The 26,215-nt window shown below is 50.2% G+C and overlaps 1 protein-coding gene across 1 annotated transcript in view; it reads left to right on the top strand.

The window, feature by feature from the left end:
• LOC140192651 (uncharacterized) overlaps positions 1-11,652 on the top strand; it is a 35,535-nt gene extending 23,883 nt beyond the window's left edge. The window contains exons 6-8 of the mRNA XM_072250182.1: positions 7,476-7,529; positions 8,170-8,226; positions 11,641-11,652. Coding sequence (XP_072106283.1) covers positions 7,476-7,529; positions 8,170-8,226; positions 11,641-11,652 — 123 coding nt within the window. The remainder of the gene's footprint in view (positions 1-7,475; positions 7,530-8,169; positions 8,227-11,640) is intronic.
• The last annotated feature ends 14,563 nt before the right edge of the window (positions 11,653-26,215 follow it).

Here is a 26,215-nt window from a genome sequence, read left to right as displayed (position 1 = left end):
TCTGAACCTCCCTCTGAAACTCCCTCTGAACCACCCTCTGTACCTCCCTCTGTACCTCCCTCTGTACCTCCCACTGTACCTCACTCTCAACCTGACTCTCAACCTCCCTCGGAACCTCCCTCTCAACCTCCCTCTCAACCTCCCTCTGTACATCCCTCTCAACCTCCCTCTGTACATCCCTCTGTACATCCCTCTGTACCTCCCTCTCAAACTCCCTCTGAACCTTCCTCTGTACCTCCCTCTCAACCTCCCTCTCAACCTCCCTCTGAAACTCACTCTGAACCTCACTCTGAACCTTACTCTGAACCTCCCTCTCAACCTCCCTCTCAACCTCCTTCTGTACCTCCCTCTCAACCGCCCTCTGTACCTCCCTCTCAACCTTTCTCTGTACCTCCCTCTCAACCTCCCTCTGTACATCCCTCTGTATATCCCTCTGAACCTCCCCCGAACCTCCCTCTCAACCTCCCTCTCAACCTCCCTCTCAACCTCTCTTTGTACCTTCCTCTCAACCTCCCTCTCAACCTCCCTCTGTACCTCCACCTCAACCTCCCTCTCAACCTCCCCCTTAACCTCCCTCTGTACATCCCTCTCAACCTCCCTCTCAACCTCCCTCTGAAACTCCCTCTGTACCTCCCTCTTTACCTCCCTCTGTACCTCCCACTGTACCTCCCACTGTACCTCACTCTCAACCTCACTCTCAACCTCACTCTCAACCTCACTCTCAACCTCACTCTCAAATTCCCTCTGTACCTCCCTCTGTACCTCCCTCTCAAACTCCCTCTGAAACTCCCTCTGTACCTCCCTCTCAACCTCCCTCTGTACCTCCCTCTGAACCTCACTCTGAACCTCCCTCTCAACCTCCTTCTGTACCTCCCTCTCAACCTCCCTCTGTACCTGCCTCTCAACCTTTCTCTGAACCTCCCTCTCAACCTCCCTCTCAACCTCCCTCTGTACATCCCTCTGTACCTCCCCCGAACCTCCCCCTACACCTCCCTCTGTACCCCCCTCTGTACCTCCCTCTGAACCTCCCTCTGTACATCCCTCTGAACCTCCCCCTGAACCTCCCTCTATACATCCCTATCAACCTCCCTCTCAACCTCCCTCTGTACCTCCCTCCGAACCCCCTTCTGTACCTCCCTCTGTACATCCCTCTGTACCTCCCCCGAACCTCCCCCTGTACCTCCCTCTGTACCTCCCTCTGTACCTCCCTCTGTACCTCCCTCTGAACCTCCCCCGAACCTCCCCCGAACCTCCCCCTGAACCTCCCTCTGTACCTCCCTCTGTACCTCCCTCTTAAACTCCCTCTGAACCTCACTCTGAACCTCCCCCTCAACCTCCCTCTGTACCTCCCTCTCAACCTCCCTCTGAAACTCCCTCTGAAACTCACTCTGAACCTCACTCTGAACCTCACTCTGAACCTCCCCCTCAACCTCCCCTTCAACCTCCCCCTCAACCTCCCTCTGTACCTCCCTCTCAACCTCCTTCTGTACCTCCCTCTCAACCTCCCTCTGTACATCCCTCTGTACATCCCTCTGTACCTCCCCCTCAACCTCCCTCTCAACCTCCCTCTCAACCTTCCTCTGAACCTCCCTCTCAACCTCCCTCTCAACCTCCCTCTCAACCTCTCTCTCAACCTCTCTCTGTACCTCCCTCTGTACCTTCCTCTGTACCTCCCCCTCAACCTCCCTCTCAACCTCCCTCTCAACCTCCCTCTCAACCTCCCTCTCAACCTCCCTCTCAAACTCCCTCTCAAACTCCCTCTGTACCTCCCTCTGAAACTCCCTCTGAACCTCACTCTGAACCTCACTCTGAACCTCACTCTGAACCTCCCCCTCAACCTCCCTCTGTACCTCCCTCTCAACCTCCTTCTGTACCTCCCTCTCAACCTCCCTCTGTACCTCCCTCTAAACCTTTCTCTGTTCCTCCCTCTCAACCGCCCTCTGTACATCCCTCTGTACATCCCTCTGAACCTCCCCCAAAACTCCCTCTCAACCTCCCTCTCAACCTCTCTCTGTACCTCCCTCTCAACCTCCCTCTGTACCTCCACCTCAACCTCCCCCTGAACCTCCCTCTGTACATCCCTCTGTACATCCCTCTGTACCTCCCTCCGAACCTCCTTCTGTACCTCCTTCTGTACCTCCCTCTGAACTTTCCTCTCTACCTCCCTCTGAACCTCCCTCTGAAACTCCCTCTGAACCACCCTCTGTACCTCCCTCTGTACCTCCCACTGTACGTCCCTCTGAACCTTACTCTCAACCTCACTCTCAACCTCCGTCTGTATCTCCCTCTGTACCTCCCTCTGTACCTCCCTCTGTACCTCCCTCTCAAACTCCCTCTCAAACTCCCTCTCAAACTCCCTCTGTACCTCCCTCCGTACCTCCCTCTCAACCTCCCTCTGTACCTCCCTCTGAACCTCACTCTGAACCTCACTCTGAACCTCCCTCTCAACCTCCTTCTGTACCTCCCTCTCAACCTCCCTCTGTACCTGCCTCTCAACCTTTCTCTGAACCTCCCTCTCAACCTCCCTCTCAACCTCCCTCTGTACATCCCTCTGTACCTCCCCCGAACCTCCCCCTGAACCTCCCTCTGTACCCCCCTCTGTACCTCCCTCTGAACCTCCCTCTGAACCTCCCCCTGAACCTCCCCCTGAACCTCCCCCTGTACATCCCTCTCAACCTCCCTCTCAACCTCCCTCTGAAACTCCTTCTGTACCTCCCTCTGAACTTCCCTCTGAACCTCCCTCTAAAACTCCCTCTGAACCACCCTCTGTACCTCCCTCTGTACCTCCCTCTGTACCTCCCACTGTACCTCACTCTCAACCTCAGTCTCAACCTCCCTCTCAACCTCCCTCTCAACCTCCCTCTCAACCTCCCTCTCAACCTCCCTCTGTACCTCCCCCGAACCTCCCCCTGTACCTCCCTCTGTACCTCCCTCTGTACCTCCCCCGAACCTCCCCCGAACCTCCCCCTGAACCTCCCTCTGTACCTCCCTCTTAAACTCCCTCTGAACCTCACTCTGAACCTCCCCCTCAACCTCCCTCTGTACCTCCCTCTCAACCTCCCTCTGAAACTCCCTCTGAAACTCACTCTGAACCTCACTCTGAACCTCACTCTGAACCTCCCCCTCAACCTCCCCTTCAACCTCCCCCTCAACCTCCCTCTGTACCTCCCTCTCAACCTCCTTCTGTACCTCCCTCTCAACCTCCCTCTGTACATCCCTCTGTACATCCCTCTGTACCTCCCCCTCAACCTCCCTCTCAACCTCCCTCTCAACCTTCCTCTGAACCTCCCTCTGTACCTCCCTCTGTACCTCCCTCTGAACCTCCCCCGAACCTCCCCCGAACCTCCCCCTGAACCTCCCTCTGTACCTCCCTCTTAAACTCCCTCTGAACCTCACTCTGAACCTCCCCCTCAACCTCCCTCTGTACCTCCCTCTCAACCTCCCTCTGAAACTCCCTCTGAAACTCACTCTGAACCTCACTCTGAACCTCACTCTGAACCTCCCCCTCAACCTCCCCTTCAACCTCCCCCTCAACCTCCCTCTGTACCTCCCTCTCAACCTCCTTCTGTACCTCCCTCTCAACCTCCCTCTGTACATCCCTCTGTACATCCCTCTGTACCTCCCCCTCAACCTCCCTCTCAACCTCCCTCTCAACCTTCCTCTGAACCTCCCTCTCAACCTCCCTCTCAACCTCCCTCTCAACCTCTCTCTCAACCTCTCTCTGTACCTTCCTCTGTACCTCCCCCTCAACCTCCCTCTCAACCTCCCTCTCAACCTCCCTCTCAAACTCCCCTTCAACCTCCCCCTCAACCTCCCTCTGTACCTCCCTCTCAACCTCCTTCTGTACCTCCCTCTCAACCTCCCTCTGTACATCCCTCTGTACATCCCTCTGTACCTCCCTCTCAAACTCCCTCTGAAACTTCCTCTGTACCTCCCTCTGAACCTCCCTCTCAACCTCCCTCTCAACCTCCCTCTGAACCTCACTCTGAACCTTACTCTGAACCTCCCTCTCAACCTCCCTCTCAACCTCCTTCTGTACCTCCCTCTCAACCTCCCTCTGTACCTGCCTCTCAACCTTTCTCTGAACCTCCCTCTGTACCTCCCTCTCAACCTCCCTCTCAACCTCCCTCTCAAACTCCCTCTGTACCTCCCCCGAACCTCCCCCTGAACCTCCCCCTGAACCTCCCTCTGTACCCCCCTCTGTACCTCCCTCTGTACCTCCCTCTGAACCTCCCCCTGAACCTCCCTCTGTACCTCCCTCTGTACCTCCCTCTGTACCTCCCTCTGTACCTTCCTCTCAACCTCCCTCTCAACCTCCCTCTGTACATCCCTCTGTACATCCCTCTGTACCTCCCTCTCAAACTCCCTCTGAAACTTCCTCTGTACCTCCCTCTGAACCTCCCTCTCAACCTCCCTCTGAAACTCACTCTGAACCTCACTCTGAACCTTACTCTGAACCTCCCTCTCAACCTCCCTCTCAACCTCCTTCTGTACCTCCCTCTCAACCTCCCTCTGTACCTGCCTCTCAACCTTTCTCTGAACCTCCCTCTGAAACTCCCTCTGAACCTCACTCTGACACTCACTCTGAACATCCCCCTCAACCTCCCCCTCAACCTCCCTCTGTAACTCCCTCTCAACCTCCTTCTGTACCTCCCTCTCAACCTCCCTCTGTACATCCCTCTGTACATCCCTCTGTACCTACCCCTCAACCTCCCTCTCAACCTCCCTCTGAACCTCCCTCTCAACCTCTCTCTGTACCTCCCTCTCAACCTCCCTCTGTACCTCCCCCTCAACCTCCCTCTCAACCTCCCTCTGTACCTCCCTCTGTACCTCCCTCTCAACCTCCCTCTCAACCTCCCTCTGTACATCCCTCTGTACCTCCCCCGAACCTCCCCCTGTACCTCCCTCTGTACCTCCCTCTGTACCTCCCTCTGTACCTCCCTCTGAACCTCCCCCGAACCTCCCCCGAACCTCCCCCTGAACCTCCCTCTGTACCTCCCTCTGTACCTCCCTCTTAAACTCCCTCTGAACCTCACTCTGAACCTCCCCCTCAACCTCCCTCTGTACCTCCCTCTCAACCTCCCTCTGAAACTCCTTCTCAACCTTTCTCTGTACCTCCCTCTGAACCTCCCTCTGTACATCCCTCTGTACCTCCCTCTGAACCTCCCCCGAAACTCCCTCTCAACCTCCCTCTCAACCTCCCTCTCAACCTCCCTCTCAACCTCCCTCTGTACCTCCCTCTCAACCTCCCTCTCAACCTCCCTCTGTACCTCCACCTCAACCTCCCTCCCAACCTCCCCCTGAACCTCCCTCTGAACTTCCCTCTGAACCTCCCTCTGAAACTCCCTCTGAACCTCCCTCTGTACCTCCCTCTGTACCTCCCACTGTACCTCCCTCTGTACCTCACTCTGAACCTCACTCTGAACCTCCCTCTCAACCTCACACTCCACCTCACTCTCAACCTCACTCTCAACCTCACTCTCAACCTCACTCTGTACCTCCCTCTGTACCTCCCTCTCAAACTCCCTCTGTACCTCCCTCTGTACCTCCCTCTTAACCTCCCTCTGTACCTCCCTCTGTACCTCCCTCTGTACCTCCCTCTGAACCTCCCTCTGAACCTCACTCTCAACCTCACTCTCAACCTCACTCTCAACCTCACTCTCAACCTCCTTCTGTACCTCCCTCTCAACCTCCCTCTGTACCTGCCTCTCAACCTTTCTCTGAACCTCCCTCTCAACCTCCCTCTCAACCTCCCTCTGTACATCCCTCTGTACCTCCCCCGAACCTCCCCCTGAACCTCCCTCTGTACCCCCCTCTGTACCTCCCTCTGAACCTCCCTCTGTACATCCCTCTGAACCTCCCCCTGAACCTCCCTCTGTACATCCCTCTCAACCTCCCTCTCAACCTCCCTCTGAAACTCCTTCTGTACCTCCCTCTGTACCTCCCTCTGAACTTCTCTCTGAACCTCCCTCTGAAACTCCCTCTGAACCACCCTCTGTACCTCTCTCTGTACCTCCCACTGTACATCACTCTCAACCTCACTCTCAACCTCACTCTCAACCTCCCTCTGAACCTCCCTCTCAACCTCCCTCTCAACCTCACTCTCAACCTCACTCTCAACCTCCCTCTCAACCTCCCTCTGTACATCCCTCTGTACCTCCCTCTCAAACTCCCTCTGAACCTTCCTCTGTACATCCCTCTGAACCTCCCTCTCAACCTCCCTCTGAAACTCACTCTGAACCTCACTCTGAACCTTACTCTGAACCTCCCTCTCAACCTCCTTCTGTACCTCCCTCTCAACCTCCCTCTCAACCTCCCTCTGTACATCCCTCTGTACCTCCCTCTCAACCTCCCTCTCAACCTCCCTCTGTACCTCCCTCTGTACCTCCCTCTGTACCTCCCTCTGTACCTCCCTCTGAACCTCACTCTGAACCTCACTCTGAACCTCCCCCTCAACCTCCCCCTCAACCTCCCCCTCAACCTCCCTCTGTACCTCCCTCTCAACCTCCTTCTGTACCTCCCTCTCAACCTCCCTCTGTACTTCCCTCTGTACATCCCTCTGTACCTCCCCCTCAACCTCCCTCTCAACCTCCCTCTCAACCTCCCTCTCAACCTCCCCCTCAACCTCCCTCTCAACCTCCCTCTCAACCTCCCTCTCAACCTCCCTCTCAACCTCCCTCTGAAACTCCCTCTGAAACTGCCGCTGAACCTCACTCTGAACCTCACTCTGAACCTCCCCCTCAACCTCCCCCTCAACCTCCCTCTGTACCTCCCTCTCAACCTCCTTCTGTACCTCCCTCTCAACCTCCCTCTGTACATCCCTCTGTACATCCCTCTGTACCTCCCCCTCAACCTCCCTCTCAACCTTCCTCTGAACCTCCCTCTCAACCTCCCTCTCAACCTCCCTCTGTACCTCCACCTCAACCTCCCCCTGAACCTCCCTCTGTACATCCCTCTCAACCTCCCTCTCAACCTCCCTCTGAAACTCCCTCTGTACCTCCCTCCGAGCCTCCTTCTGTACCTCCTTCTGTACCTCCCTCTGAACTTCCCTCTCTACCTCCCTCTGAACCTCCCTCTGAAACTCCCTCTGAAACTCCCTCTGAACCACCCTCTGTACCTCCCTCTGTACCTCACTCTCAACCTCACTCTCAACCTCCCTCTGTACCTCCCTCTGTACCTCCCTCTGTACCTCCCTCTGAACCTCCCTCTGAACCTCCCTCTGAACCTCCCTCTCAACCTCCTTCTGTACCTCCCTCTCAACCTCCTTCTGTACCTGCCTCTCAACCTTTCTCTGAACCTCCCTCTCAACCTCCCTCTCAACCTCCCTCTGTACATCCCTCTGTACCTCCCCCGAACCTCCCCCTGAACCTCCCTCTGTACCCCCCTCTGTACCTCCCTCTGAACCTCCCTCTGAACCTCCCTCTGAACCTCCCTCTGAACCTCCCCCTGAACCTCCCTCTGTACATCCCTCTCAACCTCCCTCTCAACCTCCCTCTGAAACTCCTTCTGTACCTCCCTCTGTACCTCCCTCTGAACTTCCCTCTGAACCTCCCTCTGAAACTCCCTCTGAACCACCCTCTGTACCTCCCTCTGTACCTCCCACTGTACCTCACTCTCAACCTCCCTCTCAACCTCCCTCTCAACCTCCCTCTGTACATCCCTCTCAACCTCCCTCTGTACATCCCTCTGTACATCCCTCTGCACCTCCCTCTCAAACTCCCTCTGAACCTTCCTCTGTACCTCCCTCTGAACCTCCCTCTGAAACTCACTCTGAACCTCACTCTGAACCTTACTCTGAACCTCCCTCTCAACCTCCCTCTCAACCTCCTTCTGTACCTCCCTCTCAACCTCCCTCTGTACCTGCCTCTCAACCTTTCTCTGAACCTCCCTCTGTACCTCCCTCTCAACCTCCCTCTGTACATCCCTCTGTACATCCCCCGAACCTCCCCCTGTACCTCTCTCTGTACCCCCCTCTGTACCCCCCTCTGTACCTCCCTCTGTACCTCCCTCTGAACCTCCCCCGAACCTCCCCCTGAACCTCCCTCTGTACCCCCCTCTGTACCTCCCTCTGTACCTTCCTCTCAACCTCCCTCTCAACCTCCCTCTCAACCTCCCTCTGTACCTCCCTCTCAACCTCCCTCTCAACCTCCCTCTCAACCTCCCTCTGTACCTCCCTCTCAACCTCCCTCTGTACCTCCCTCTGTACCTCCCTCTGTACCTCCCTCTGTACCTCCCTCTCAACCTCCCTCTCAACCTCCCTCTGAAACTCCATCTGAACCTCACTCTGAACCTCACTCTGAACCTCCCCCTCATCCTCCCCCTCAACCTCCCCCTCAACCTCCCTCTGTACCTCCCTCTCAACCTCCCTCTGTACATCCCTCTGTACATCCCTCTCAACCTCCCTCTCAACCTTCCTCTGAACCTCCCTCTGAACCTCCCCCTGTACCTTCCTCTCAACCTCCCTCTGAACCTCCCTCTCAACCTCCCTCTCAACCTCCCTCTGTACCTCCCTCTGTACCTCACTCTCAACCTCACTCCCAACCTCACTCCCAACCTCACTCTCAACCTCACTCTCAACCTCACTCTGTACCTCACTCTCAACCTCCCTCTGTACCTCCCTCTGTACCTCCCTCTCAACCTCCCTCTGAAACTCCCTCTGAACCTCACTGTGAACCTCACTCTGAACCTCACTCTGAACCTCCCCCTCAACCTCCCCCTCAACCTCCCTCTGTACCTCCATCTCAATCTCCTTCTGTACCTCCCTCTCAACCTCCCTCTGTACATTCCTCTGTACATCCCTCTGTACCTCCCCCTCAACCTCCCTCTCAACCTTCCTCTGAACCTCCCTCTCAACCTCTCTCTGTACCTCCCCCTCAACCTCCCTCTCAACCTCCCTCTCAACCTCCCTCTGTACATCCCTCTGTACATCCCTCTGAAACTCCCCCGAACCTCCCTCTGTACCCCCCCGTACCCCCCTCTTACCTCCCTCTGAAACTCCCTCTCAACCTCCCTCTGAACCTCCCTCTGTACCCCCCCCGTACCCCCCTCTTACCTCCCTCTCAACCTCCCTCTGAACCTCCCTCTGAACCTCCCCCTGTACATCCCTCTCAACCTCCCTCTGAATCTCCCTCTGTACCTTCCTCTCAACCTCCCTCTCAACCTCCCTCTGAACCTCCCCCTGTACATCCCTCTCAACCTCCCTCTCAACCTCCCTCTCAACCTCCCTCTCAACCTCACTCTCAACCTCACTCTCAACCTCCCTCTGTACCTCCTGCTCAACCTCCCTCTGAACCTCCCCCTGTACCTTCCTCTCAACCTCCCTCTCAACCTCCCTCTGTACATCCCTCTGAAACTCCCCCGAACCTCCCTGTACCACCCCCGTACCCCCCTCTTACCTCCCTCTCAAACTCCCTCTCAACCTCCCTCTGAACCTCCCTCTGTACCTCCCTCTCAACCTCCCTCTCAACCTCCATCTGTACCTCCCTCTCAACCTCCCTCTGAATCTCCCTCTGTACCTTCCTCTCAACCTCCCTCTCAACCTCCCTCTCAACCTCCTTCTGAATCTCCCTCTCAACCTCCCTCTCAACCTCCCTCTCAACCTCCATCTGTACCTCCCTCTCATCCTCCATCTGTACCTCCCTCTCAAACTCCCTCTGTACCTTCCTCTCAACCTCCCTCTGAACCTCCCCCTGTACCTTCCTCTCAACCTCCCTCTGAACCTCCCTCTGAACCTCCCTCTCAACCTCCCTCTGAACCTCCCTCTCAACCTCCCTCTGTACCTTCCTCTCAACCTCCCTCTGAAACTCCCTCTGAAACTCCCTCTCAACCTCCCTCTGAACCTCCCTCTCAACCTCCCTCTCAACCTCCCTCTGAATCTCCCTCTGAATCTCCCTCTGTACCTCCTGCTCAACCTCCCTCTGAACCTCCCTCTGTACCTTCCTCTCAACCTCCCTCTCAACCTCCTTCTGAACCTCCCTCTCAACCTCCCTCTGTACCTCCCTCTGTACCTCCCTCTGTACCTCCCTCTCAACCTCCCTCTCAACCTCCCTCTCAACCTCCCCCGAACCTCACCCTGAACCTCCCTCCGTACCTTCCTCTGTACCCCCCTCTGTACCCCCCTCTGAAACTCCCTCTGAAACTCCCTGTGTACCTCCCTCTGAATCTCTCTCTGTACCTCCCTCTGAAACTCAACACGTGACGACTTCATCAGCAAACCTTAATCAGTGAGGATTGGTATAAATATAAGGCACCACAGTTGTGTAGCAGTTCGAATGACACACTTGCAGCTCGGGGCGTCGGAGTTTGGATTTCTATTCTGGCATGCTCTGTAAGAAGTTGGTACGTACTTCCTGCGAGCGTGTGTGTTTCCCCGGGTGTTTTAGTAACCCCCCCCCGCCCCATCCAAGTGTGCTGTTTAGTAGGTTAATTGGCAGTATACAACTGTGAGATTTGTTTTCTCCATGAATCAAAGAAAACCATGGAAATCATTCAAAGAAAATCATCAAGAATTCATCTCACAAGCAGCAACACGATCAACCACCCGGCCCTCAAGAAAAAAATATTGCACGGGGTTCTGGATACAAGATAGTGATAACTATCAAGAGACCCACTATCACGAGGAAGAACCTCCACGCCTGGGGCTGAGGGAAGAAGGGTCCATCGTTTAGACAACAGAGTTCTCCTGTTATAAATTAGACAAGTGGCCTTAGTGAGTTCTGGTAGAATTCATGTTCTAAGTTGCAAGGTTTGATTAATTCAGATTTGCATAGTGAGTTTGCTAACCTCGTTCCATGGTTTGTTGGACTGGAAGGGCCTGTCCTACACCAAATAATATCTGCTCTGCAGCACAGATGCACTTCAAAGCTGTGTGCTTAGTCCACTTCTCCACTCGCCATACCCACAGCTGGATGGCAGAGCACATCTCCACATCCTTCTTCACATTTGCTGACAACGGCTCTGTTGTTGGACAAATCACATATCCAACAACAACTCTTGCTCAATGTCAGTACAACAAAAGAGCAGATTGTTCCTCTGGAAGGAGGGTGAACATGTATCAGTCTGCATTGGTGAATTGGTACTGGAGAATATCCGTCCTGATGCTATCACAAGGGTAAAGCATGGGTGAACACTCTGCAGATGCACTGACTGGTTCCATCATGATCTGGCATCCTAATTCAAATGGGCAGTAATAAGAAGCTGCAGAGAGTGCTGGACTGTTCGCAACACATCACTGGAACATCCCTCCTCATCGTCGGTACTTCCTCAGGGAGGCAACATCTGTCATCAAAGATCCTCACCATCCGGGCCGTGCCCTCCTTTCACAGCTACCATTTGGGAAGAGGTCCAGAGGTCTGAGATCCCATAACCACCAGGTTCAGAAACATTGTGTTCTTCAACCAACTGGCACAACCCCAATCACGACCTCAGTCCCGCAAGACTAAGACCACTTCGCACAACAAAGGACTACTTTTTTTGTTCTAATTGTGTTCTTTCTTCACAAATTGTGTAGACTTTATGTTTAATTTATGTGTTCCAAATTAATGCTAATTACGTTGCTTATGAGTGCATGGCTGTGTGTCTCCAAATCTGCAAACTTTCCATTTCACCTGTGCATACATGTACACGTGCTTATGCCAATAGTCTCCATTTTGACTTTGTTCTCTATGATCTAACAAGGATCCAATGCAAGCCAGTTACCTAGAGCACTGGGGAGACGACACCTGGAGTACTGTGAACAGTTTTGGTTCCTTACTTAGGTAAGTATACTAATGTGTTGGATGTTCAGGAATATTTAGCAGATTTAGCAGGAATATCAGAGTGTTTGATAAGGAGAAATCAGACAGGCTGGGTTGTTACCCAATGGAGTTCAAGAGGGGGGAGGAAACATACGAGATCTTCAAGGTGGAAGAGGAGGTGATGTTTCCTTCAGTACAAGAATCTAGAACTTGATAGATATTTAGACAGATCTTCCTGTCAGGGGGCATTAACATCAAAGGCAAGGAACCTGCTGAAAACATATATAGTCAATATGAATCTGTGTGAGATATGGACCACAGCCCTGTTACTTTTTCACTGGAGCTGGGTGAATCAACGCAAATACATAGAAATTGGAGGTTTAATCCTCAGCTACTTACAAACCCAAAATTTTGTGAGTACTTAGAATCGCAAATTTTGTTGTTTTTTGAGACAAGTGATAATAGTGAAACACCCCCAGGACTACTGTGGGAAACATTTAAAGCTTATGTTAGAGGATGTGTAATTTCTTTTCAGTCTTCCCTAAAGAAACGTAGTAGAGCAGAACAAATAGAACTAGAAGAACAAATACGTAAACTAGACACGGAGAATGCGTGACAACCATCCGCTGAAAAATACAAAAGAATTTCAGCATTAAAATACAAACTTAACCAAATACTCTCAGAAAGGACGTGCCGAGCCTTTATGTTTACAAAACAGAATTTCTTTGAATTTGGTGATAGACCGCACAAATTGCTGGCAAGGCAGCTACGCAAATTTGAAAGTGATCGGGCCATTCATAAAATTACATCAGACTTGGGCGCTCCGTCGATGTCACAGAAAGACATTAATCAAAGATTCCGTCAGTCTTATGAACAATTATATGCATCTCAAATCTAATGTACCGACAGGAAGCGTGCACACATTTCTGGACGCTTGTAGGCTACCTTCACTCAATCTGATGGAGTGTCAGGCTTTGGAAGCAGAGATTACAAATGACGAAATAGTAAGAACAATAAGGTCCCTGAAAAATGGCAAGAGTCCAGGTTCGGAAGTTTAGTGACTTATTAGCACCTTGTTTGGTAAGGATGTATAGAAAGTCGTTTGAAACTGGCAGGTTACCCCAAACCCTGAACAAGGCCATTATCACACTTATTCCGAAGAAGGACAAAGACCCAGAGGAGGTAGGATCTTACAGGCTGATTTCACTGCTAAATTTGGATCAGAAAATTTTGGCTAAAATGCTGGCAAGGAGACTCAGTCAGCAGATAAATAAATTGGTACACTCAGATCAAACAGGGTTTATCCCTAAAAGGAATTCTTTCCATAAAATCAGGCGCCTTCTTAATATAATACCTTCCCCAAGACATCCTAAGGAAGACCTTATAATATTAAGTTTAGATGCTGAGAAAGCATCCGACCAAGTGGAATGGCAATACCTCTACGAGGTTTTGAAAAAATTTGGAATGGGAGACAAATTTATAGCTTGGATTAAACTACTGTATTGTAACCCTAGTGCTAAAATACTAACTAATCAGACCCTCTCCGAACCATTCAGTTTGCACAGGGGCACAAGACAGGGCTGTGCATTAAGTCCCTTATTGTTTGCGTTGGCCCTGGAACCACTGGTGGAGACTATACACTCTCACCCTGAAATTTATGGGTACAATACAGAAGATACTATCAACAAAATTTCCCTTTATGCGGTTGATATTTTGTTGTTTGTAACGAAACCATATATTACTATTCCAGTTTTGCTGGAAATAGTCAATTTATTTGGCACTTTGTCGGGTTATAAGATTAATTGGGGGAAAAGTGAATTATTCCCGGTCCGAGTAGAAGAACAGGAGAGGCTTAAACAATTTTCATTCAAAATAACCCTTGAGAAGTTTACTGACCTTGGAATTGCAATAACCAAAAAGTATAGTTCTCTATCTGAAGTAAAATTTATCCCTCTAATTGCAAAGATTAAAAGGAAAATGGAATTTTGGAAGACACTCCCAATTTCTTTAGTGGGTAGAGTAAATGCAGTCAAGATGATCTTCCTTCCCCAACTGCTCTGTCTATTTCAGAACCTGCCCCTCTATCTTACCACAAGCTTTTTTTAAAGGATTAGATTCGATAATTCTACCTTTTATACGGAATTATAAAGCCCATCACATTAGGAAAGAGCATCTCTGCAAGAATAAAACCAGTGGGGGGCTGGCACTGCCCGACTTTATTTTTTATTACTGGGTTACTAACGTCAGCCATATAGCATACTGGATAGAGGATACAGTTGTACTTCCCGGATGGCTGGAGATGGAGCGGGAGGACTGCCTACCATATTCCATAGGGGCAATCATTATGTCCCCTATTCAGTTAAATAAAGCCTGTTATCGAGGCAATCCCATTATCCATAGCACCATACAGATGTGGAGGCAAATGGGGAAGCATTCGAAACTCAGAACACTATCTTTTCTTGTATCTATATCAGCGAACCCCTCTTTTATCCCCTCATGTATGGACGGGGCCTTTGACGCATGGCGAGAATTAGGGATACGCAGCGTTGGAGACTTATACATACAAGGCATTTCCGTGTTGTTTCGGCAGCTCCAGTGAGAAAGTTTGAAGGGGATTCTCAGATTCCTGTAAATAATGGTTAAGGTTGAGACGGGGGTCCACACTAAGCGTTTTTCAAAATGACTCCGTCCACATTAGACGGATATTTGGGCGAATCTCCTCCTACTGGGCATGCACAGGACACACAGAAAACAAGCGAAAAGGAAACGGTATAGTTGGTGCGCGTTTGTCCAGTTACAGAGTAGAAAAACTTAAAAGGAATTGATCTTGGATCTCGCGCAGGAGGACTTAAAACTATAAACAACAAATGCTGGAGCGTATGGAGGCAACGGACAGGGAGTTCACGGACAGTATGACCGGCTGACGACGAACATTGAAAAACTGACTAACTCTGTTGCATTAATAAAGCACCTTGTTAAATGTATAAAACATGACTGCGTCAGTGTTATCTTGTATTTCCATCAGGCTGTTACACATCTATTGTCAGAGAAGTACTTGCATAAATAGGCAAACCACCTTCATACAAGCAAGGACAGAAAACAGGGCGAAGTGAGTATACTTATTCACTTCTTCACTTCGTTGTTAAAACAACGAACATCTGTTCCGGCACGTCATGACAGCGTTTTTAAATAGTCAAAAAAGCTCACTTTACAATTTAACTCTCACGCCGTTCACACCCACTGTGCGTTATAACAGCTTGCACAGTACCAAGCAGAAGCAGAAAAAAGCATTGTTGTCGTGGTGTCATGACAGCGTTTTTAAATCTCTCCGGTTATCCCGCACACACTACGCCGGATATTAAAGCAACACACATCAAAGTTGCTGGTGAACGCAGCAGGCCAGGCAGCATCTCTAGGAAGAGGTGCAGTCGACGTTTCAGGCCGAGACCCTTCGTCAGGACTAACTGAAGGAGGAGTGAGTAAGGGATTTGAAAGTGGGAGGGGGAGGGGGAGATCCAAAATGATAGGAGAAGACAGGAGGGGGAGGGATGGAGCCAAGAGCTGGACAGGTGATTGGCAAAAGGGATATGAGAGGATCATGGGACAGGAGGTCCGGGAAGAAAGACAAGGGGGGGGGGACCCAGAGGATGGGCAAGGGGTATATTCAGAGGGACAGAGGGAGAAAAAGGAGAGTGAGAGAAAGAATGTGTATATAAAAATGAGTAACAGATGGGATACGAGGGGGAGGTGGGGCCTTAGTGGAAGTTAGAGAAGTCGATGTTCATGCCATCAGGTTGGAGGCTACCCAGACGGAATATAAGGTGTTGTTCCTCCAACCTGAGTGTGGCTTCATCTTTACAGTAGAGGAGGCCGTGGATAGACATGTCAGAATGGGAATGGGATGTGGAATTAAAATGTGTGGCCACTGGGAGATCCTGCTTTCTCTGGCGGACAGAGCGTAGGTGTTCAGTAAAGCGGTCTCCCAGTCTGCGTCGGGTCTTGCCAATATATAAAAGGCCACATCGGGAGCACCGGACGCAGTATATCACCCCAGCCGACTCACAGGTGAAGTGTTGCCTCACCTGGAAGGACTGTTTGGGCCCCTGAATGGTGGTAAGGGAGGAAGTGTAAGGGCATGTGTAGCACTTGTTCCGCTTACACGGATAAGTGCCAGGAGGGAGATCAGTGGGGAGGGATGGGGGGGACGAATGGACAAGGGAGTCGCGTAGGGAGCGATCTCTGCGGAATGCAGAGAGAGGAGGGGAGGGAAAGATGTGCTTAGTGGTGGGATCCCGTTGGAGGTGGCGGAAGTTCCGGAGCATAATATGTTGGACTCGGAGGCTGGTGGGGTGGTAGGTGAGGACCAGGGGAATCCTATTCCTGGTGGGGTGGCGGGAGGATGGAGTGAGAGCAGATGTACGTGAAATGGGGGAGATGCGTTTAAGAGCAGAGTTGATAGTGGAGGAAGAGAAGCCCCTTTCTTTAAAAAAAAAGACATCTCCCTCGTCCTGGAATGAAAAGCCTCATCCTGAGAGCAGATGCGGTGGAGACGGAGGAATTGCGAGAAGGGGATGGCGCTTTTGCAAGAGACAGGGTGAGAAGAGGAATAGTCCAGATAGCTGTGAGAGTCAGTAGGCTTATAGTAGACATCAGTGGATAAGCTGTCTCCAGAGACAGAGACAGAAAGATCTAGAAAGCGGAGGGAGGTGTCGGAAATGGACCAGGTAAACTTGAGGGCAGGGTGAAAGTTGGAGGCAAAGTTAATAACGTCAACGAGTTCTGCATGCGTGCAGGAAGCAGCGCCAATGCAGTCGTCGATGTAGCGAAGGAAAAGTGAGGGACAGATACCAGAATAGGCACGGAACATAGATTGTTCCACAAAGCCAACAAAAAGGCAGGCATAGCTAGGACCCATACGGGTGCCCATAGCTACACCTTTAGTTTGGAGGAAGTGGAAGGAGCCAAAGGAGAAATTATTAAGAGTAAGGACTAATTCCGCTAGACGGAGCAAAGTGGTTGTAGAGGGGAACTGATTAGGTCCGGATATTAATCGTTTTCAGATTTATTCACTCTGGAGAGTGTTTTCGAAAATCTCCGTTTTCAGGGGCTGAAATCGCCGGCTCAGTGTGGACGGGAGGGCAAAATGAAGAGAAAAAGCTTCGTCTTCAAAATTATCCGGCGTAGTGTGGTTTGAGAATAGCTGCAGCATGTCTGAGCAGCTGCCCTTTGGGGTGAGATAAGGATTAAAAGCTCACAAAAAAAAACCACAAGAGGATGTCTCCTGGCTTTTCACACCTTTTGGTTTCGACAAAGGGTGAAGATAAGGCAGGACCTTCCTTACATTCCTTTCTTAATTTCAGTAGAGTCTCTTCTCTAAATTATGAAGTTCTGCTCTATTGAGTAACCGGAATATCCATTGATCTGACAGTTCTTTTGTATTGAGGTGTTAAAGGATCAATCTGTCCTGCTGACATATAAATGCTGAGTGTCCAGACAAGGACATGCAGGATGTGAGAATTAATTATACTCTGTTCTCTGTTTACCTCTGCCTGATGTGATTAAGTATTCTTTGTCAAGTACGTTTACCTCTGTTTTAGGTGAGTACGTGGCCTTTGTCTCGGACTATCACTGTTGCTAGTCTTTCGTGACAAGGATGATATAAAAAAACTCTGTATCTCTGTGCTTCGACAGAGGGACCTCTGTGGCTGACTCTCTGTGAGTGCAGAAGGAAGGTTCTCTCTCGTAGCTTGTTACTAATAAAGGTGGAAAAGAATCAACGTGTTTCATTACGTCGGATTGATCACCGTCGACACCAGGACAAATTCAGATTGCAAAAGAGTCATTTTTTCAGGTATCTCCAGCTAAGGCACTATATAAGGTCACATCTTTCTGGTTTTGAGACAGCAGAACCTGATAAGTTAGATAATCACTTAAGATCATGTTTAGGGACAGAACACAATCATCGCCTATCTGTATGATGCCATACAAGACAAGTGTCATACAACAATGGATAATATTAAAAGAGAGTGGGAAAAGGAGTTGGGTACAGAGATAGAGGAGGTTATATGGAATGAGGCTTTGGAGTTTGTTAACTCCTGTTCCATCAATGCCAGGCATTGTTTAATACAATTTAAAATCCTACATAGACTACATTTTTCAAAAGTAAGGATTCATAAAATATTCCCAAAGTTGTCCCCAGTGTGTGAGAAATGCAAGTCCTCAGAGGCAAATTTGTTACATAGTCATGCTTTATGTCCCAGGATACAGGAGTATTGGAAGCAAATATTTGAGGTCCTATCGAAGGTACTAAAGGTTCAGATACCAGACCCCATTTTAATAATTTTTGGAATTTCTGTGAGGTCAAATAAATTCCAGGCTACCCAGCAACAACTCCTGACCTACGGCATACTTAATGGAAAGAAACTCATACTGATGTTCTGGAAAAAACAGGAAACTCCATCACTCAGACAGTGGCTGGCTGCATTAATGGATACTCTGCATCTAGAGAGGATAAGATACGTTATCAAGAACAGACTCAAGGAATTTGAAAAAAATCTGGCAACCATTACTGTTGTTTTTAGAAGAGACCAACAGCTGAACTGAGTGTGTGTGTGGGGGGGTGGGGTAGGACCTAAACAGCACATATGGGAGGGGTGAGGGGAGGGTAGGGCTGGGAAGGGGAAAGGAGACGGGGTGGTAGGGTTTCCTTTGCTTTTTGCTTGTTTACTATCCATACATTCATTTGATTTTCATTACGTTGTTATAAGAACAAAGAAGCATTGTACTTTAGGACATTGTCGGTTGTGGTTAAACTGATGTTGCTTCACAATAAAAACATTTGAAACTAGGACTAGAGATTGCTGTTTAAACATAAGGGAGTGCGCAGTTAAGGGGGAAGAGGAGATGATGTTGACTTCACTGTTTAAACATAAGGGCATGCACAGTTAAATCAGAGATTAGGCATTTGTTTTTCTTTTAGAGGGTGCTGAATCTTTGGAACATTCTTCATCCAGGGTTGCTGGCAGACTCAGACAGATTCTTGATAAGCAAATCTCCTTTCTCCTAATCTGTGTAATTGCAAATTATCCCGACACTTTTCGCTTCCATTTTGTGGCTCTGGAACTGGTTTACTGACAGGTTTGTTTGTAACCCATTGTTTTCAAAGGTACAGCTGGACTACATCTCCCTCCACCACATCACACTTACTTACATGTCACAGCACTGGGGGAGACATTTACCTGTATACCATCTTAATATTCTAGATCATTTTACCTCCAGGGCGCCCAGGCGCGACTCGAGTAGCAGCAGTACTCTCAATGGATACGATTCAATACTCCCATTTCAGCCCGTTACAGCGAAAAAGCACAACTGCTTCCAAGGTCAGTACAGTCAACAAAGATGTCTTAACGCATTTAAACAAACTATCGCTGCTTAAAACCGATGGAAACAACACAGTCTGTGGTCAGAAGTGCTCACGGAGAAAACCTTGGAGAAAGCGTGGGCGAAGATCAGGATTACAAGTGCATTTAAGGAAACGGGGTTTTAAACTCTGTTAAGTACCCCGTAACTGGGTTGCCAAACCAGCAGAAATGGGTCACCCAGTTGGAGTCTGGATTACTAGAACTAAGAAAGTTTTATTAAAGAAACAAGCAACACAGTACTCTAATCAAAAGGATAATGAATGCAACAGTTCAGTAATGATAAACACACATGTACACAGAATTAAGATAACAGGATCAATCAAGCTCTATCGTCGTCTAGGGGTAAATGACCAGTTTCAAAGTGACGCAAAGTTCAGTTCAATTTAGTTCAGTTCAGTTCACAGTAATCACTGCTGTGGGAGATGGACAGTGGGGGGGAGGAGAGAGAGAGCAAAACGAATGAATATTCAAACGGCTTCCACACAGACCTTTGATATTCTTCGCAGTCAGCTTTCGGGCGAGCCCTTTGTGATGTTTTCTGAGGTCACCGACCGTGACCCCACCGTTTCCAGATACGATCGTTTCTCTGCGGTGAACCTGGCACCCAGGCAAGGGTGGACGCACACCAGGTTCCCGCCGATTGTACCTTTCACCCTGTGCGTCTATGGCTTGGTCCCGCGATCAGCCGTCCAAACTTCCCACCGACTTGTGGGAGGCGCACCGCTTCCAGGGTCTCGTTACCTCAGGTGTCGTGTGTGTCCTGCCTTAGCGAACCTGTCCCTTTTTATCCTCCTGCTGGGGTATCACCTGTCCATCACTTCAAACAGTTCAGGGTTCAAAGGGGGGGGGGGTGCTCTTGACAGCTCTCCTTCCGTCCCTTAATTAACATCTCCAAATGCTGCTCCATTGTTTTCCTTATCTCTCTTTCTCCTGAAGACAGGTGGCAGACCAACCGCTGATCCCACTGGTGCCAGCACAGGACAGCTAACATCTTAATCTACGTGTATTCTCGTCACAACTCCCTAAAGCGACTATCTTGCTGGCAAAAATGCAGTGCCTGGTGAATAAAATCGATGATCTCAGAGCCAGGGTGCTGAATCAGAGGGACATTAGGACTGCGTGTGTCCTTTGTTTCACAGAATCCTGGTTAACCCCTTCCATACTGGATGCAGCGATTCAGATCAACGGGTTTACTATACATGGTCAGGAGAGATCTATAGAGTATCTCAAAAGCAGAGGTGGAGGAGTATGCCTCATGATCAACTCTTCTTGGTGCACAAATATATCAGTGCTGTCCCAGTTCTGCTCACCAGACCAGGAATATCTAGCAGTAAAGTGTTGTCCTTTTTATCTACAACGGGAGTTCTCTGGGGTCATTTTGGTGGCAGTTTACATTCCACCTCAGGCCAGTGTCAGTCAGGCTTCAGATGATCTGAGCAATGGGATCAACATGCATGAAACAGCACACTCTAACGCCTTCACTATTGTTTTGGGAGATTTTAGCCAGGCCAGTCTGAAAAAAATCACTAAGCAACTACCATCAATAGATCACTTGCAATACCAGAGGAAACAACACACTGGAACCATTGGTACATCACCATCAGGAATGCCTACCGTGCTATTCCACGCCCTCACTTCGGGAAGTCTGATCACCTGGCTGTACTTCTACTCCCTGAGTATAGGCAGAGACTGAAGACTGCAGCACCAGTAGTAAGGACCAAGAAGATTTGGACAAGGGAAGCACAGGAGCACCTACAGGACTGCCTTGAATCAGTGGACTGGACTGTATTCAGAGATTCATCTTCGAACCTGGATGAGTTTGCTGCAGTTGTTACTGAATTCATTAAAACCTGTGTGGATGAGTGTGTGCCTACGAAAACTACAAAGTACATTCCCAAACCAAAAGCCGTGGATGAACCAGGAGGTATGTCATCTGCTGAAGGCCAGATCTGTGGCATTCAAGTCTGGCAACCCAGGCCTGTACCAGAAAACCAGGTATGATTTGCAGAGGGCTATTTCAAGGGTGAAGGGACAATTTCGAATGAGGTTGGAGGCGACATCAGATGCACAGCAACTCTGGCAGGGTCTGCAAGACATTACTTCCTGCAAAGTGAAACCCAATGGTGATGCTTCACTACCAGATTGTCACAGTTCCGACCGTTGATTCCTCATATTCTCCTAATTCCCTTTTCCCCGTGTTCTCCCGGGCTCCTTGATTGCATCTCCCTATCCTCATCTAAACCTGCAGCATAAATATCCCGGCTTTGCATCCACTCGTCGCCAGATTGTTGTTTCAGAAAGTGTGGTAATTCACGTTCCCGGCCGCTTAGGATTGTGTATCCTAAGTTTTGTTTCAGCACTGTGGTTTCCCTGTGTTAACTCTGTCTCTCCGTGTCAAGATGAGTATTGCCTGCCGCCTGCCTTTCTGTTCAGCTCCAGCCACGCTCATGCCCTCGTCTGCACCCCAACTCTATCTCCGTGCCAGTGTCCTGCATTTGAGTTCACCCGTTCTTGGCAACACAGATGAACTCAACGCCTTCTATGCACAATTCGAAATGGAGAACACAATGACAGCTGTGAAAATCCCTGCTGCGCCTGATGACCCTGTGATCTCTGTCTCAGAGGCCAAAAGAGAGTGAACCCTCACAAGGCAGAAGGTCTCGATTGGATACCGGGTCAGGCTCTGAAAACCTGTGCCAACCAACTAGCAAGAGTACTCAAGGGCATTTTCAACCTCTCACTGCTAAGGGCAGAAGTCCTCCTTACTTCAAAAAGGCAACAATTATACCTGTAACTAAGAAAAATAGTGTGAGCTGCCTTAATGACTATTGCCCAGTAGCACTCACGTCGACAGTGATGAAATGCTTTGAGAGGTTGGTCATGACCAGACTGAACTCCTGCTTCAGCAGAGTGCTGGACCCATTGCAATTTGCCCATCACCACAACAGGTCAATGGCAGATGCAATCTTAATGGCTCTCCACACGGCTTTAGACCACTTGGACAACACAAACACCTACGTCAGGATGCTGTTCATCAACTCTAGCTCAGTATCTAACACCATCATTCCCACAATCCTGATTGAGAAGTTGTAGAACCTGGGCCTCTGTACCTCCCTCTGTAATTGGTTCCTCGACTTCCTAACCGGAAGACCACAATCTGTGCGGATTGGTGATGACATCTCCTCCTCGCTGATGATCAACACTGGTGCACCTCAGGGGTGTGAGCTTAGCCCACTGCTCTACTCTCTATACACATGACTGTGGCTAGGCATAGCTCAAATACCATCCGCAAATTTGCTGATGATACAACCATTGTTGGTAGAATCTCAGGTGGTGATGAGAGGGCGTACAGGAGTGAGATATGCCAACTAGTGGAGTGGTGCTGTAGCAACAACCTGGCACTCAACGTCAGTAAGATGAAAGAGCTGATTGTGGACTTCAGGAAGGGTGAGATGAAGGGACACACACCAATCCTCATAGAGAGATCAGAAGTGGAGACAGTGAGCAGCTTCAAGTTCCTGGGTGTCAAGATCTCTGAGGATCTAACCTGGTCCCAGCACATTGATGCTAGTACTTCATTAGCAGTTTATTTGGCATGTCAACAAACACACTCAAAAACTTCTATAGTTGTACTGTGGAGAGCATTCTGACAGGCTGCATCACTGTCTGGTATGGAGGGGCTACTGCACAGGACCGAAAGAAGCTACAGAGGGTTGTAAATCTAGTCAGCTCCATCTTGAGTACTAGCCTACAAAGTACCCAGGACATCTTTAGGGAGCGGTGTCTCAGAAAGGCAGCGTCCATTATTAAAGACCTCTAGCACTCAGGACATGCACTTTTCTCACTGTTACCATCAGGTAGGAGGTACAGAAGCCTGAAGGCACACACTCAGTGATTCAGGAACAGCTTCTTCCCCTCCAATTCCTGAATGGACTTTGAAGCTTTGGACACTACCTCAGTTTTTTTAATATACAGTATTTCTGTTTTTGCACATTTTTAATATCCAATATACGTAATTCATTTATTTGTTTATTTATTATTGTTTTATTTTTTTTCTCTCTCCCTGCTAGATTATGTATTGCATTGAACTGCTGCTGCTAAGTTAACAAATTTCACGTCACATGCCGGTGGTAATAAACCTGATTCTGATTCTGATTCTAATGATTATTAATCTCTGTTCCCTTTAGTATTAATCACTTCTGCTTGTAAATAGCGCTTTCCGTCCTCCCATTTTTAAACCCAGATTGTTAATGCAAATTACAAAATGTACTGGTCTCATCTCCAAACCAGACAGACCAACTCTTTCCCCAGTAGCTTCCCTAAATTCCAGCCTCTTCCCAACAGGAAGATGCAATCAGAACATCAGATCAAATAGCATTCAACATGCAAAGGGAAATTGGAGTGGCCATTACTGACAAGACATGATCTCACCTCCTGTTTCAGTTGCCCAAATGTCTTCCTGACTCCATCCCGCACAAACACCAGTGCCTCTTTATCAGGGTGCTTGTCCACAGTCTCATCAAAATATTGCCCGATCGTCTTGCTGACAAGCGGCATGTTGGTGGCACCATGGATGTAGCTGGTAGTGAGGCTTGGCTTGATGGGGGCAATATCTAAATAATGCAGAGTGCTAATAAAAAAGAGAAATGAATACATTAATACACAGCTCCCAAACTGATGATCACAGTGTCCCACCAGAGAACTGAAAGCCCAACAATTTCTCAACAAAACTCAAAATGATGAAGATCTTCCTGCACATGTGGTCCCTGATCATCTTCTTCTCCTCTTCGGCTGTCCATCAATTTTCGATGATAACTGAGGCCTGGGCAAGGTTGTATGGAAGACTGGCAGTTGTCCATGCTGCAAGTCTCCCCTCTCCACACCACCTATGTTGTCCAAGGGAAGGGCATTAGGACCCATAGAGCTTGGCACTGTTGTCGTCGCAGAGCAATGTATGGTTAAGTGCCTTGCTCAACGACACAACACGTTGCATCAGCTAAGGCTCGAACTAGCGACCTTCACATCACCAGACCGAAGCTTAACCACTTGGCCACGTGTCACATATGCAAAGCAACTCTTTCACAGACCAGTCAACAATTCCACTCTATTGAGAATGCAACAGGAGATCCTCTGGACAGCTGATTATGACAAGTATAGGGTCTTCCTGGGCAGCTTATCGTGTGATTGTATTGCATTCTTCATGGAATCGTTTGAGAACATTATCAGTGCTACAGATCCCTGCCTCCTGTACCAGACATTACCTTTCCCCTCTTACAGACAGTTCCTCTCCCCTCAGACTGACCGTTCCCCAGCCCCTCTGATTGACCGTTCCTCTCTCCCTCTGACTGACCGTTCCCTTCGCTGTCTGACTGACCGTTCCCTCAGACTATGAATGACCGTTTCTCTCACACTCCGACTGACCGTTCCCCTCACCTCTGACGGACCATTCCCCTCCCCCTCTGACTGACCGTTCCTCTCACCTTCTGACTAACTGTTTCCCTCTCCCTCAGACTGACTGTTCCCCTCACCCTCTGAATGACCGTTCCACTCTCCCGCTGACTGACAGCTCCTCTCCCCCTCTGACTGACCATTCCCCTCACCCTCTGACTGAATGTGTCTCTCCCCTTCTGACTGACCGTTCCTCTCACGCCTGACTGACCATTCCTCTCCCCCTCGGACTGACCGTTCCCCTCCCCCTCGGATTGAACGTTCCCCTCCCCCTCTGACTGACGGTTCCCCTCCCCCTCTGACTGACCGTTCCACTCACCCTCTGACTGACCGTTCTTCTCACCCTCTGACTGACCGTTCCCCTCCCCCTCTGACTGACTGTTCCCCTCCCCCTCTGACTGGCCGTTCCTCTCCCCCTCAGACTGACCGTTCCTCTCACCCTCTGACTGACCATTTCTCTCACCCCTCTGACTGACCATTCCCTCACCCTCTGACTGACATTTCCCATCGCCATCTGACCGACCGTTCCTCTCACCCACTGAATGACCATTCCCCTCTCCCTCTGACTGAGCGTTCCTCTCCCCCTCTGACTGTCTGTTCCCCTCACCCTCTGACTGACCATTTCTCTCACCCTCTGACTGACCGTTCCTCTCACACTCTGACTGACCATTCCCCTCCCCTCTGACCGACCGTTCCTCTCACCCACTGAATGACCATTCCCCTCTCCCTCTGACTGAGCGTTCCTCTCCCCCTCTGACTGTCTGTTCCCCTCACCCTCTGACTGACCATTCCTCTCACCCTCTGACTGACTGTTCCCCTCCCCCTCTGACTGACCGTTCCCCTCCCCCTCTGAGTGACGGTTCCCCTCCCCCTCTGACTGACCGTTCCAGTCAACCTCTGACTGACTGTTCCCTCACCCTCTGACTGACGGTTTCTCTCACCGTCTGATTGACGGTTCCTCTCCCCATCTGACTGACCGTTCCTTTCCCCCTCGGACTGACCATTTCTCTCACCCTCTGAATGACTGTTCCCCTCACCCTCTGACTGACCATTCCCCTCACCGTCTGACTGACTGCTCCTCTCCACCTCTGACTGACCGTTCCCTCCCTCTGAAAGACCGTTCCTCTCACCCCCCTCTGCCTGACAGTTCCTCTCAACCTCTGAGTGACCGTACCTCTCCCTCTCAGCCTGACTGTTCCTCTCCCCCTCAGACTGACCGTTCCTCTCCCCTTCCGTCTGACCATTCCCCTCTCCCTCTGACTGACCGTTCCTCTCCCCCTCTGACTGACCGTTCCCCTCACCCTCTGACTGACCGTTCCCCTCACCCTCTGACTGACCGTTCCTCTCCCTCTCTGACTGACCGTTCCCCTCACCCTCTGACTGACTGTTCCTCTCCCGCTCTGGCTGACCGTTCCCCACCCCCTCTGACTGATCGTTTCTCTCGACTTCTGACTGACCTTTCCTCTCCTCCTCTGACTGACCGTTCCCCTCACCCTCTGACTGACCATTCCTCCCACCCCTCTTACAGACAGTTCCTCTCCCCCTCAGACTGACCATTCCCCAGCCCCTCTGATTGACCGTTCCTCTCTCCCTCTGACTGACCGTTCCCTT

This window comes from Mobula birostris, unplaced genomic scaffold (assembly GCF_030028105.1).
Source record: "Mobula birostris isolate sMobBir1 unplaced genomic scaffold, sMobBir1.hap1 scaffold_2013, whole genome shotgun sequence".
NCBI classification, from domain to species: domain Eukaryota; kingdom Metazoa; phylum Chordata; class Chondrichthyes; order Myliobatiformes; family Myliobatidae; genus Mobula; species Mobula birostris.
Note: the sequence above shows the minus strand (reverse complement) of the source record. Positions and strands in the feature narration are given on the sequence as shown.